Below are 13,969 nucleotides of genomic sequence, written 5' to 3'. Positions count from 1 at the left end.
GTTATCCGTTTAAGTGTAGGTTCTGTCCGTGTCAGTGTAGTCAAAGAACGTCTGTATTGTTGTTGTGTCTTTTTGTTGATGATCTGTTGTATTGTTTGTTTTGTGTAACCGTTCAACTGTGCTGTTTCGAAAATGTAATTAAGTTCTTTCGTTTTTCCTGTTTCACTAAGTGGAAGTGTCTGCATTCGGTGTATCATGTGATTGTAGGATGCAATTTTGTGTTGATGTGAGTGATTTGATGAATTTGGAATAGTGCGTTGAGTGTGTGTCGGTTTTCTGTAAATTTCGAAGGAAAGTGTTGATTCTTGTTTTACGATGAGTATGTCCAAAAATGGTAGTTGGTTGTTCTGTTCAATTTCACAAGTGAATTTGATGTTTTTGTGTGCATTATTGATATTGTTCAAGATTTCAGGTAAAAGATGTTTCTTAACAATGCTAAACACGTCGTCAACGTATCTCCACCAGACTTCAGGAAGCTGTTTGTTGTTTTCTAAGCGTTTTTCCAAATTTGCCATAAAAATTTCACTTAAAAATGGAGAAAGTGGATTGCCCATGGGGGCACTATTAAGTTGTTTGTAGGTTTCATTTCTGAACGAAAAATAATTTTCTTCCATACAAAGTTTGGTTAATTTGATGTATGTACGAACTTTCTTAATCCAATCTGAATTTGAATCTTCATATTGGTTCAGAAGCCAATCTTCTAGTAGGTTAATGGCCTCTTTAACTGGAATGCTTGGAAATAGTGATTTAACGTCGAATGAAACTAAAATTTCATCGTCGTTAACGGATAAATTCTGTACTAGTTCTGTGAATTGTTCGGAATTCTTGACAGATCTACTGTGAAATTTTTTAGGCATGTTTTGGAATTCTTGTACTAAATATTTGGCAATTTTGTGTGTAGGTGAACCAATGGCTGAAACAATCTCACGCATTTCATTTCCAGGTTTATGAACTTTGGGAAGTCCTTTTATTCTTGGCAATGAAGGGTTAGATTCTTTCAGGCTTTTAATGACGCTTCCTAGAACTGGTGTAGACTCTTTGAGAGTTTTGTCAACACGTCTTACTAATCCTGGAAGAGGATCAGTACGTTGTTTTCGGTAAGGTCCATTTTGAATCTTGTTATTCATTATTTCATCATAGTCCTCTTTGTTCATGATTACTGTTTTGTTTCCTTTGTCAGCTTTCAGATAGAAAACTGGTTTCTGGTTAAGTTCTTTGATTATTCGTTGTTCTTTCAGGTGTTCTTTGTTCAATTTGTTTTGTTGTGTGTTTTGAATAGTGTTAGCTGTTTGTGTTCTGATTTCTTGAATCTGTGGTGTCTGTAAATTGTTCGTGTTGATAGCTGTTTCAATGTCGATTATGGTTTGTGTTGAATCTGGTTTAGAGTGTACTGCGTAGTTAAGACCTTTGTTGAGAAGGGTCAACTGTTCTTCCGTAAACTGTTCGGAAGAGCGATTGACCACTAACCCAGTCAGTTCTTGTGTTGTGTTTTGTGGTTGTGTAGAAGAACATGTAAACTTCGGATTTTGCATCTTTAATGCTTTAAGTTTTTTATCTAGTAATTTCCTTTTTCTTTCTGATTCACAAAATTCTGCAACTTTTACCTTTGTTAGAAAAATTAGGGAAAGATTCAGGATAATCTTTCGCTAACTTTAAATGGAGAGAATAACATTCCAAAGTTTTCATGTTGATCTTGCTGTGTAGTTTTTTGATGCTTTCTTTGATGAGTGTTTGTTCAAGTGTCTTTACTATGTTGGGGTTTGTGGCTGTTTTAACTTTTACCTTGTGACTTACGGGAGTAAGCCTGTACTCTATACACTTCTTGAGAAACGCGATATCCTTGTGTAATCCTGCGATGGTCTTCTTCAACTCGATGAACTTATTCGGCTCTGACTTTGGCTTGGTTGCCATCTTCACTTTACTATTACTTTAGAGCTTTTAGTAGAACTTGTTACTTCAGACTCTAGTTTAATTTAAAAACACTTCACTAATACTTTACTTTTGCAAAAGAAAATAAAAAATGAATAACTCTTTTAAAGAAAAACTAGAAAGGACGAGCAAATTCCTTTTAATTCTACTACTGTGCTTATCTTCGGACAGATAGGCCTATTTCGTCTGTGACTTACAGACTTCTTCAGTGTCAAGTGCTCGACTGAAGAAAAACCTCGCATTCGTTGTGGTATTTATACTAGGAGTGTATGTGCAGGTACGTGTGTGGGTAAAAGTGTAGGTATAAAAATGTAGGTACAAAATTGTAGGTACAAAATTGTAGGTACAAAATTGTAGGTACAAAATTGTAGGTACAAAATTGTAGGTACATATTTGTAAAAAAGGAGGTGTATCTGCCTGTTAGAAAACAGGGTGTCAATAAGATGTTTACAAAGTAACATGTAATCACTGTGACAAAATATACATAGGACAAACAAAACGCACACTCAAAACACGATTCAAAGAACACATAACGGAAGTATCAAAAGCACACAAAGACACAGACAAGGGACTCATTCATCATTTTAAATCTAAAGTTGCTGAACATATTTTTAATGAAGGACATTTTATGAATACTTCAAATATTAAACTCTTACGACACATTACAAACCCATGGAAACTTGATGTTGCAGAAAGTTTAGAAATTTACAAACAAAACAATAAAAAACTACTTAACAAGGATCAGGGCAATGGGTACACGTGGCTGTTTAAATTTTTACCTAACACACACAAAACATTACACAATACACAAAACACAAATTGACTACCTACCAAATCGGCGGGAAAAAAAAATAACACAACAAACACCAATTGACTACCTACCAAATCGGTAGGAATTTTCCTAGCTTTAGGTATCTTATTGACACCCTGTTTTCTAACAGGCAGATACACCTCCTTTTTTACAAATATGTACCTACAATTTTGTACCTACAATTTTGTACCTACAATTTTGTACCTACATTTTTATACCTACACTTTTACCCACACACGTACCTGCACATACACTCCTAGTATAAATACCACAACGAATGCGAGGTTTTTCTTCAGTCGAGCACTTGACACTGAAGAAGTCTGTAAGTCACAGACGAAATAGGCCTATCTGTCCGAAGATAAGCACAGTAGTAGAATTAAAAGGAATTTGCTCGTCCTTTCTAGTTTTTCTTTAAAAGAGTTATTCATTTTTTATTTTCTTTTGCAAAAGTAAAGTATTAGTGAAGTGTTTTTAAATTAAACTAGAGTCTGAAGTAACAAGTTCTACTAAAAGCTCTAAAGTAATAGTAAAGTGAAGATGGCAACCAAGCCAAAGTCAGAGCCGAATAAGTTCATCGAGTTGAAGAAGACCATCGCAGGATTACACAAGGATATCGCGTTTCTCAAGAAGTGTATAGAGTACAGGCTTACTCCCGTAAGTCACAAGGTAAAAGTTAAAACAGCCACAAACCCCAACATAGTAAAGACACTTGAACAAACACTCATCAAAGAAAGCATCAAAAAACTACACAGCAAGATCAACATGAAAACTTTGGAATGTTATTCTCTCCATTTAAAGTTAGCGAAAGATTATCCTGAATCTTTCCCTAATTTTCTAACAAAGGTAAAAGTTGCAGAATTTTGTGAATCAGAAAGAAAAAGGAAATTACTAGATAAAAAACTTAAAGCATTAAAGATGCAAAATCCGAAGTTTACATGTTCTTCTACACAACCACAAAACACAACACAAGAACTGACTGGGTTAGTGGTCAATCGCTCTTCCGAACAGTTTACGGAAGAACAGTTGACCCTTCTCAACAAAGGTCTTAACTACGCAGTACACTCTAAACCAGATTCAACACAAACCATAATCGACATTGAAACAGCTATCAACACGAACAATTTACAGACACCACAGATTCAAGAAATCAGAACACAAACAGCTAACACTATTCAAAACACACAACAAAACAAATTGAACAAAGAACACCTGAAAGAACAACGAATAATCAAAGAACTTAACCAGAAACCAGTTTTCTATCTGAAAGCTGACAAAGGAAACAAAACAGTAATCATGAACAAAGAGGACTATGATGAAATAATGAATAACAAGATTCAAAATGGACCTTACCGAAAACAACGTACTGATCCTCTTCCAGGATTAGTAAGACGTGTTGACAAAACTCTCAAAGAGTCTACACCAGTTTTAGGAAGCGTCATTAAAAGCCTGAAAGAATCTAACCCTTCATTGCCAAGAATAAAAGGACTTCCCAAAGTTCATAAACCTGGAAATGAAATGCGTGAGATTGTTTCAGCCATTGGTTCACCTACACACAAAATTGCCAAATATTTAGTACAAGAATTCCAAAACATGCCTAAAAAATTTCACAGTAGATCTGTCAAGAATTCCGAACAATTCACAGAACTAGTACAGAATTTATCCGTTAACGACGATGAAATTTTAGTTTCATTCGACGTTAAATCACTATTTCCAAGCATTCCAGTTAAAGAGGCCATTAACCTACTAGAAGATTGGCTTCTGAACCAATATGAAGATTCAAATTCAGATTGGATTAAGAAAGTTCGTACATACATCAAATTAACCAAACTTTGTATGGAAGAAAATTATTTTTCGTTCAGAAATGAAACCTACAAACAACTTAATGGTGCCCCCATGGGCAATCCACTTTCTCCATTTTTAAGTGAAATTTTTATGGCAAATTTGGAAAAACGCTTAGAAAACAACAAACAGCTTCCTGAAGTCTGGTGGAGATACGTTGACGACGTGTTTAGCATTGTTAAGAAACATCTTTTACCTGAAATCTTGAACAATATCAATAATGCACACAAAAACATCAAATTCACTTGTGAAATTGAACAGAACAACCAACTACCATTTTTGGACATACTCATCGTAAAACAAGAATCAACACTTTCCTTCGAAATTTACAGAAAACCGACACACACTCAACGCACTATTCCAAATTCATCAAATCACTCACATCAACACAAAATTGCATCCTACAATCACATGATACACCGAATGCAGACACTTCCACTTAGTGAAACAGGAAAAACGAAAGAACTTAATTACATTTTCGAAACAGCACAGTTGAACGGTTACACAAAACAAACAATACAACAGATCATCAACAAAAAGACACAACAACAATACAGACGTTCTTTGACTACACTGACACGGACAGAACCTACACTTAAACGGATAACTGTGAACTACAACAATGACACCAAAAAACTCCGACCAATTCTCAGAAAGTTTGGTTTTGAATTAGTTTTCACAAGCAAAGCTAACCAACTTCAAACTCTCTTGGGATCTACGAAAGACCCGTTGGACAACTTAACAAAATCTGGTGTTTACAAAGTAACATGTAATCACTGTGACAAAATATACATAGGACAAACAAAACGCACACTCAAAACACGATTCAAAGAACACATAACGGAAGTATCAAAAGCACACAAAGACACAGACAAGGGACTCATTCATCATTTTAAATCTAAAGTTGCTGAACATATTTTTAATGAAGGACATTTTATGAATACTTCAAATATTAAACTCTTACGACACATTACAAACCCATGGAAACTTGATGTTGCAGAAAGTTTAGAAATTTACAAACAAAACAATAAAAAACTACTTAACAAGGATCAGGGCAATGGGTACACGTGGCTGTTTAAATTTTTACCTAACACACACAAAACATTACACAATACACAAAACACAAATTGACTACCTACCAAATCGGCGGGAAAAAAAAAAATAACACAACAAACACCAATTGACTACCTACCAAATCGGTAGGAATTTTCCTAGCTTTAGGTATCTTATTGACACCCTGTTTTCTAACAGGCAGATACACCTCCTTTTTTACAAATATGTACCTACAATTTTGTACCTACAATTTTGTACCTACAATTTTGTACCTACATTTTTATACCTACACTTTTACCCACACACGTACCTGCACATACACTCCTAGTATAAATACCACAACGAATGCGAGGTTTTTCTTCAGTCGAGCACTTGACACTGAAGAAGTCTGTAAGTCACAGACGAAATAGGCCTATCTGTCCGAAGATAAGCACAGTAGTAGAATTAAAAGGAATTTGCTCGTCCTTTCTAGTTTTTCTTTAAAAGAGTTATTCATTTTTTATTTTCTTTTGCAAAAGTAAAGTATTAGTGAAGTGTTTTTAAATTAAACTAGAGTCTGAAGTAACAAGTTCTACTAAAAGCTCTAAAGTAATAGTAAAGTGAATCTAGGAATGATCAACCAACGCCACGAGGGTGGCCGTGCGGGTGTAGAAGTCATGACCGTCGCTACGCCCTTATCGGTACACGTCTCGCTGGTATACGCTTTCTATGACACGAGGGTGGCTGTGCGGAGGAGGACGTCAAGTTCCTCGCCTCTTCCTAATCGGTACACGTCTCGCTGATCAAAAGCATATTGCCTGGACGAAATTATCAGATACCTGAATGAGAAGCCCACAACGGAAATCATCGAGATAGTAGAAGCGAAGAAGAAGGAAAGAAGGAGAAGAACGAAGGAGGAAAGAGGGAGAAGAACGAAAGAGGAAAGAAGGAGAAGAACGAAGGAGGAAAGAAGGAGAAGAACGAAGGAGGAAAAGAGGACGAGGAAAGAAGGAGAAGAACGAAGGAGGAAAGAGGAAAGAAGGAGAAGAACGAAGGAGGAAAGAAGGAGAAGAACGAAGGAGGAGGAAAAGAGGACGAGGAAAGAAGGAGAAGGAAAGAAGGAGGAGGAAAGACGGAAGAAGATTTAGAACGGAAGACCAAAGAGCGAAGAAAGAAGAAAGAAAAGAGAAGTGTGGAAAGAAAGTGTAACGAGTGCCAAAGTAGGGACAAAGGAAACAGACGACCGTGAATGGAGCAGAAGGAAATAGTGGTGAATAAAAAGGAAGAAGCTAGAAGAAGCATGAGAACAAGTGTAAAGAATTACAAAATAAGGTGTCATACAATGAAAAGCCAGAAACAACAACAACAATTTTCAGATAAGTAACTTTAGATTTAAGTTTATCCATAATCGAAGGCCGCCTCAGGCGGTAAAGATTAAATAAATAAACAACAACAACAAACAACCTTGGAGGAAATTCTTGAGAAATTCCCGGAGGAATTCTGGGAGGAATGTCTGGAGTAATTTCAGAAGAAATCTCTTGAGGAATGTTTTCCTAGAAATTATAGAGAAATTTCAGAAGGCATCATTGGAGGAATTCTTGGAGAAATCCCTGATGGAATTCCTGGAGGAATCCCTAAAGGTATTCCTGGGAAAATCTCTAGAGAGAATCCTGGAGGAATGCCTGGAGAAATTTCTGGGCAAAATCCTGGCGTAATTACTGGAAGAATCCTAGGATGAGACCCAACAGGATTTCCTGGTGAAATTCCTGAAATTCTTGGATGAATTCTTAGAACAATCCCTGGAGAAAATCGAGGAGGTTTTCCTGGAAAAATTTCCAGAGAAACTCTGGGAGTAATTGTTGGAGAAATTTCTGAAAAAAAATATCTTTGAGAAATTCCACGGGAAATTACTGGAGGAAACCCTGGAGCGATCCCTGGAAGAATTTCTGGAGGAATCCCTGAAAAATTCCTGAAAGTATTCCTGGAGAATTTCCTGGAAGGATCTCTGAAGAAATCCCAAGACCGGGAGGATTTCCTGAAAAAAATCCTGGAGAAATTGCTGACGTAATTTCTGAGAGATGTCCTGGAGATATTCCTTGGGTAAATCCATTGAGAAATTTCTGGAGGAATTTCTTGCGGAATTTCTGAAGGAATTCCTGGAGAAATCCGCGAAGGAATTCCTGATGAAAACCCCGGGGGAATCCTTGAAGAAATTTGAGGAGAAATCCTTGGAGGAATTCTGAAAAATTACTGAAGGTATTCCTGGAGCACTTCGAGGAAGAATTTCTTAAGAAATCCCTAGAGGATTTGCTGGAAGTATCCTTGGTGGAACTTCTGAAGGATTTCCTGGAGGAATCCGTGGGAAAATCCCAGGAGAAATTCGTGGACAAATCTCTGGATAAATTCCTGAAGCAATTCCTGATGGGATCTCAGATTCCTGATGGGAATCTCAGGAGAAATTCATGGAGAAAAGCCTGGAGGACTCCCTAGAGGAATTGTTAATAATTTCTGAAGGATGTCCAGGATCAATTCCTGAAGTAATCCCTGGAAGAATTCCTGGATAAAATCTTCTAGGAATGCCTGCAAGAATTCCTAGAGATATTACTGTGGGATTGTTAGAGGAATCAATGATGAAATTCCTGGAGAAATCTCTAGACGAATTTATGAAAGAATTACTGAATAAGTTTCTAGAAGAATTTCCAGAGGAATTCTATTATTTTTTAACTTCTGAAAAAAATCTTTTAATAAAATCCTGGAGGAATTTCCAGTGGAATTTCTGAAAGCATTCCTGGAGAAATCCTCGAAATTCCTTGAAGAAAATTGTGAAGAAATCCCTGGAGGAATCTCTAAAGGAATTCCTGGAGTAATCCCTGAATCTTCGAATTATCTCCAGGAGGAATCCCTGGGAAAATCCATGGAGAAATTCGTTGAGAATTTCCTGAAATAATTTCTGAAAAAAAATCTGGTGAAATTGCTGACATAATTTCTGAAGGATTTCCAAGAGACCCCACCTCCCCTGCCCCAACTAGCTACGCCCATGATTTATTTTATTCTGTTCAAGTTAGGGCAAACTTATGTCGCATTGAGTGAAATGTCGCAACAAATTCAGGTTGCGACATTGTCATTATTGTTGAACGATGGTTGAATTTTTGATTCAGTGGTTTAAATAAATGTCCTACCTTCTTGTTGTTCTGGTTGTTTGTGATGGTCGAACGTTTCTTCGCTGAACGAAAAATCCGTTTTTTTCTCCTCCGCTTCCAAAGACTCAGTTTGCACAGGAATTTCTGGCTTCTCTAGATGCATCTGCTGTCCATGTTGTTCAACCTCCACTTGTTGTTGCTGTTGCTGTTGTTGGTGATGATGATGGCCACCTTCATGATGGACATGCAAATGATGATGATGGTCGTGATTATGATGATCATGTCCGTGACCGTGATGATGATGGTGATGATGCGAGTGCGACAGGAGACTTCCCAAGCCTCCCCTGAGCAGTCCCGATGGTGGTTGAGGTAGTGCCGACTCCGTAGTGGGAGTGGGAACATCTTCGACGAGAGTTGGATTGACGGTGCTAGGGGTTGTCTCTGGTGGAGGAAGCTCGGGTTGTTCCGTTACAGGAATTTCCACTCGAGAATCTACAACAGGGATAACTTCTGGAGCCGGTGTAGGTTCAACCGGAGTAGGATCAGCCACTTCCGGAACTGTGGTGGAGGTCTCAGTGGATTCGACTGGTGCTGTTGGATGTTCTTCCATAGAATTTGGAGTGGTAACTTCCACTGATTCCATCGTCGGTGGCAATTCAGGAGCACCATCTAATGGAACTTCCGTTACGGTGGTTTCTGATGAATCGGTTGTCACGCTATCCGATGAAGATCCTACTTCTTCGCTTACAACTACTGTTTCTTCGGATGTTGTTTCATCATTCACAGCAGTTTCACTGAGGTTTGCATTTTCTAATGCTTCTGCAGAAGCGGTTCTAGGTTGCTCTACAGGCTTATCACTAGAACTATCAGACGTTTGTTCACCATTACTTTCAGCTTCTTCTTCTTCATCATCTTCCACTCCAGCAACTTCCTCTTCATCGTCTTCACTTTCTCCGTCTTCATCTTCTTCTGTTTCACTGTCGTTATCCTGTAATTCTTCTGGTTCCGGTTCAGAAGTCTTCACTGGCTCCGAAGCCTCTGTTACTTTTGTTGGAAGACTCGATGACTCCTGATTCGAAGGAACCATCTCTAAATCCGGAGTTTTCTCTTCCATCGGTACCGGTTCTTGGGATGGCATGGGCTGTTCCGTGAACGGAACACCGCCAATGGTAGTTCCATCTACCACGCTCTGCTCGGTCGTTGCACTCGGATTAATTTGCTCCTGCGATTCGTCTTCATCCGGGATCACGATCCGGTTTTTCACCGAGACAAGGATCTCCATCTCCCGAATGAATGACGGGTTGGCCAAACCAATTTTTCCATCCCCCTTCTGAACCAGGTAATCATTATCCTTTCCAACGTTCCGCCCAAGAATCAACAACTTATCGCCTTTCGCCAAGTTGACCTTCTGGCCGCCTCCGCCCATATATTTGAGCAACGCATACGCTTTTGCGATCGGAGCTAAAATAAAAGAAATCACATCAGTAGATGTTTACAACAAAAAAAGGATATGTTCCGCTAACATCGACCCACACTGTTGTGGCTCGGGCGAGACGAGACGAAGACGAACGGTGTCACCGCCGTCCGTCCCGTCAACCAACCGAGAAAGTGCTCTTTCACTCAATCTGGAGCAGCGAACCCCCCAGGAAAATCGTACTTACTTTTGCATTCCGGATCACCGCATTCCTTGGCACCACCGCCGGCAATGGCCAGCACTAAAACCAAACAGCTAATATGTACAAAACAAGCAAAATTCGACTTTTTCATGATTTTTCTCGCTGCTTATGATAAAGCCACATCACTCGGTTTCGAACGCACACACAAAGTTATGAATGAGCGAGCCAGCTGTCAAAGTGCGAGACGGGGGGGGCTTGTGAATGGAACGTGTGGATTTTGGAAGCAAAACTCAATAAAAGGGAAGCAGTGAAACACATTCAAATATTTATAAATATACTTTTTTACAAAAAAGAACAACAAGACACATTTTGAGATATCATTTTTATAATGGGTGTATTGTTCACATGTCGAAACTTTTGTATGTGCTATAATTTTTAAGCAATTTCAAAACTAATAATTTAATTTAAAAAAAGTTATATTTATTGGTTGACCCCTCGGCTTGATCTCATTCCATGGCACTGCTTGCATCTCTAATATGTAGGTAACCCGATAAAAATGCTTCAAATAAAGCACGCAGAGAAACCTAATTATTAACCCTTCAGCGCGCGCGCTGTTGTAAAAAGTACAACACCACCAAAAAACCTCGCTCGTTGTATAAATCGCGAGCGCGGTGCAGTTTTAGCTGCTTGATGGCGCGTGTCCTGGAAGGTTAAGAGAAAAACAACTGGAAGCAACAGGAACAGGATTAAAGCGAGATTATAAGTATATATGAGCGGTTCCATATCATTTCAGCAACGAGTAATTTTCATATATCTTAATTTGGATGAAACCTTGCATACAAGTCTTTGGGGGAGAAAAACGCCGTTTTGCATACTTGGTTCGCCATTTTAAATCTAGCCTTACTTATGAGAAGGGCCTATGAAAAATGCACATGATATCTTCAAAAAATTGTATCTCGAAAACGGTTTGTCCGATCGGTTTGGTGTCTTCGGCGAAGTTTCAGACAATTGTTGGTGCTATATGGAGAAAATATGCACGGTAAAAAAATATGTTTGGTTTTTGTGATTTGAACTAAAATATAGTTTTTCCCTCAAAAGTGACATCCCGCATAGAAAATTACAGTTTGCATTAAACTCCAAACAGTACGTCACCTCTATCTGTTAAGGTAACTGTATCACGATCAGGTGCATTTCTGTTGAAAACTATGACCGGATGCTTTGAGATCATAAAGAATGGTCTAAATAACCCATATCAAGTTGTAACAGTATATCATATTGTGCAGAAATTGTCAAATGTTATAGCGATGAAAACTCGTGAGACATGGTAACAATATAGAATGGTCATATCTCAAATGGCTTGTAAATATGTTTGCACAATTCACTTACACATGTGTATTGCACTGTATGCCACTTAAATTCAACAGTTTGCCAAATAGTTGCAAACATTGGTATTTGTAACGACAGAACTTTGCAGTTCGCGCAGTTATGTAGAAAAATAAAAACAAAATCATTCGTGCGGCCATCGTCTGGTTCAGTGGAAAACAAAATGAAAATGCATTGCGATAAACTGTTTGAAGCACTTGGAGCAATCCTAGCAGCAATCTATACTAAACAGAGGTAAGTTTTGCGTGTTAATTCTATTTTGCTTTTGGTGGTTTAACTATTCAAACGAAAATTATTTTGCAGATTTCGCGCCCCATTTCGCCTGACTCTGTGCGACTACGAGGGACGTTGGAAGGATTCGTCCTGCTCTAGGCAAAAATGTTATGGAAAATCCGTATCTATTGGAGGAAGACCAAAAAGCATTTTTAATTCATCGTAGTTGTTACCGGATATCCCAAAATGTAATGCTTCTTGTGAATATAATCGAAATAAATGTTTTTTGAATAAAAAAGGAATCTTTGGGGAACGCACAAGCGACTTTTTATTTTAATGGTTTGAAAGCAGCATAACCATATACCATACGTTTAAAATACTATTGGGGACCATAAATCAATAATAACACATACATTGTCCGTTTTTCTTCCAGATTTATTGTTCAACTGTTCTCTAACCCTTTGCAATACAGTGAATTGTTTGAAAAACTGAATAATAAACTAACCATATCCTTTACTGTTTTGTGAAAATTTTGTTCGAGAATATGAGCGATTTTTTATGGTAACCTATCTTAACTGCCTATTCCACATACTGTAATTTGGCGGATTACCATTTGTCAAACTGGCAAATCTGTACGTGGCATGGTTAGCTTGCTGTTATCTCGGACAACTTGAAAAATGGTTAAATGACTATTGTTAATAGTCATATACAGTATGAGAAACGCTGCATTTACAGTTTGTGATTATGCGGGATGTCAATATTTTTTTTATTATCCTTATGTTATAGCTGACTGAAAATGCTACCTAGTGCACAGTGGGTTGTTCTGGAGAAAAATAGGTTACAATGAAAAAAAAATGTTTTAAAAAATTACGGTTTTCAAAAAAAGCTATTAAGTAAAGTCAAAAAAGTTTGTCGCCCTAATTTTATGAAAGTACACCAAATTTGCAAGAAAAAAGTACTTCGGTAACATTTTTCTAAGATGCACCGTTTAGAAGATATTACTAATTTAATATTGATTTTTTTGATAACTTAATAAGTTTTAGCCCTTTTCGGATGTACTCCGTGTTTCTCCAGTTTCAAAAGTATTTTTTTCGGAAAGATTGGAAAATTTTGAGTTAAAATGACACTGACAGCTTAAAGATTTGAGTGAAATTCACTGCCTTAAAAGTATTTTGAAACAAGTTACAAAATCCCACTATCAAGAACAATGATTTCTTCCAGTGGTTTTTATTGCCTTCTGCTGAAAACGTGCTAATAAGTATTAGATACAGGTAATTAGATACAGGTAATTAGATACCAGTTAGCTGTACTACGTACAGTTGGTGATTGTAAACATGGTCTTTGTTGGAACTAGTCCACCATGGCCACGCTGGCCCAGGCTTGTAAACATTCGACACTTTTCACTGCCTTCGTTTCGTTGTCGCGGTCGGGTGTCAGCTTGCTTTATTTCATTCGAACGCGACCGCTACCTCTTACACACAACACAAGCGGCAGAACAAAGATCAATAAACAAAAAAGTGGATCAAATCAACGTAGTCTGACACGATGACATTAGTATAATTTCAGCTTTTCGCAAGATTTCAGCCAATTTTGATTAAAATTGGTATAATATTAGTATAATATTAGTCACCTTCCATCAAACTAGACGGCTGCCGACTGATACCTCAATCAACAACCGCCGCACTCTTTATTTCAGGTATATACAATTTACAATCTTCTTCAATAACAATATACCTACGCCAGCAAATCTACCTCGCTCCAACTCTCCAAACTCGTACCTGACGATACCTGAGCGTTCAACTCTACCTATCTTCCAGCAGTCTTTACCCAGCATTCTATGATTTATACCCGTGAGCTGTATAATAATGTCTGACTCGGTTCTGAATTCATCCAGTATCTACTAGGGAAAACCAAACAGTAAATGCAGAAAGGTTGCTAGAAGCATAGTGATTTCATAGTAATTTCAGCTAATATTCCAGTGTTGTTTGATAACATAATAATTGTAA

At 37.8% G+C, this 13,969-nt stretch overlaps 1 protein-coding gene across 2 annotated transcripts in view; it reads right to left on the bottom strand.

The window, feature by feature from the left end:
* LOC109429791 (transport and Golgi organization protein 1) overlaps positions 1-10,591 on the bottom strand; it is a 33,995-nt gene extending 23,404 nt beyond the window's left edge. For both annotated transcript variants that reach the window (XM_062849137.1, XM_029864306.2), the window contains exons 1-2: positions 10,413-10,591; positions 8,791-10,212 (exon numbers count right to left, since the gene is read on the bottom strand). In XM_062849137.1, coding sequence (XP_062705121.1) covers positions 8,791-10,212; positions 10,413-10,518 — 1,528 coding nt within the window. In that variant the 5' untranslated portion in view covers positions 10,519-10,591. The remainder of the gene's footprint in view (positions 1-8,790; positions 10,213-10,412) is intronic.
* Positions 10,592-13,969: the final 3,378 nt, after the last annotated feature.

The sequence above is a fragment of the Aedes albopictus genome, chromosome 2 (genome assembly GCF_035046485.1).
Source record: "Aedes albopictus strain Foshan chromosome 2, AalbF5, whole genome shotgun sequence".
Lineage (NCBI taxonomy): Eukaryota > Metazoa > Arthropoda > Insecta > Diptera > Culicidae > Aedes > Aedes albopictus.
Note: the sequence above shows the minus strand (reverse complement) of the source record. Positions and strands in the feature narration are given on the sequence as shown.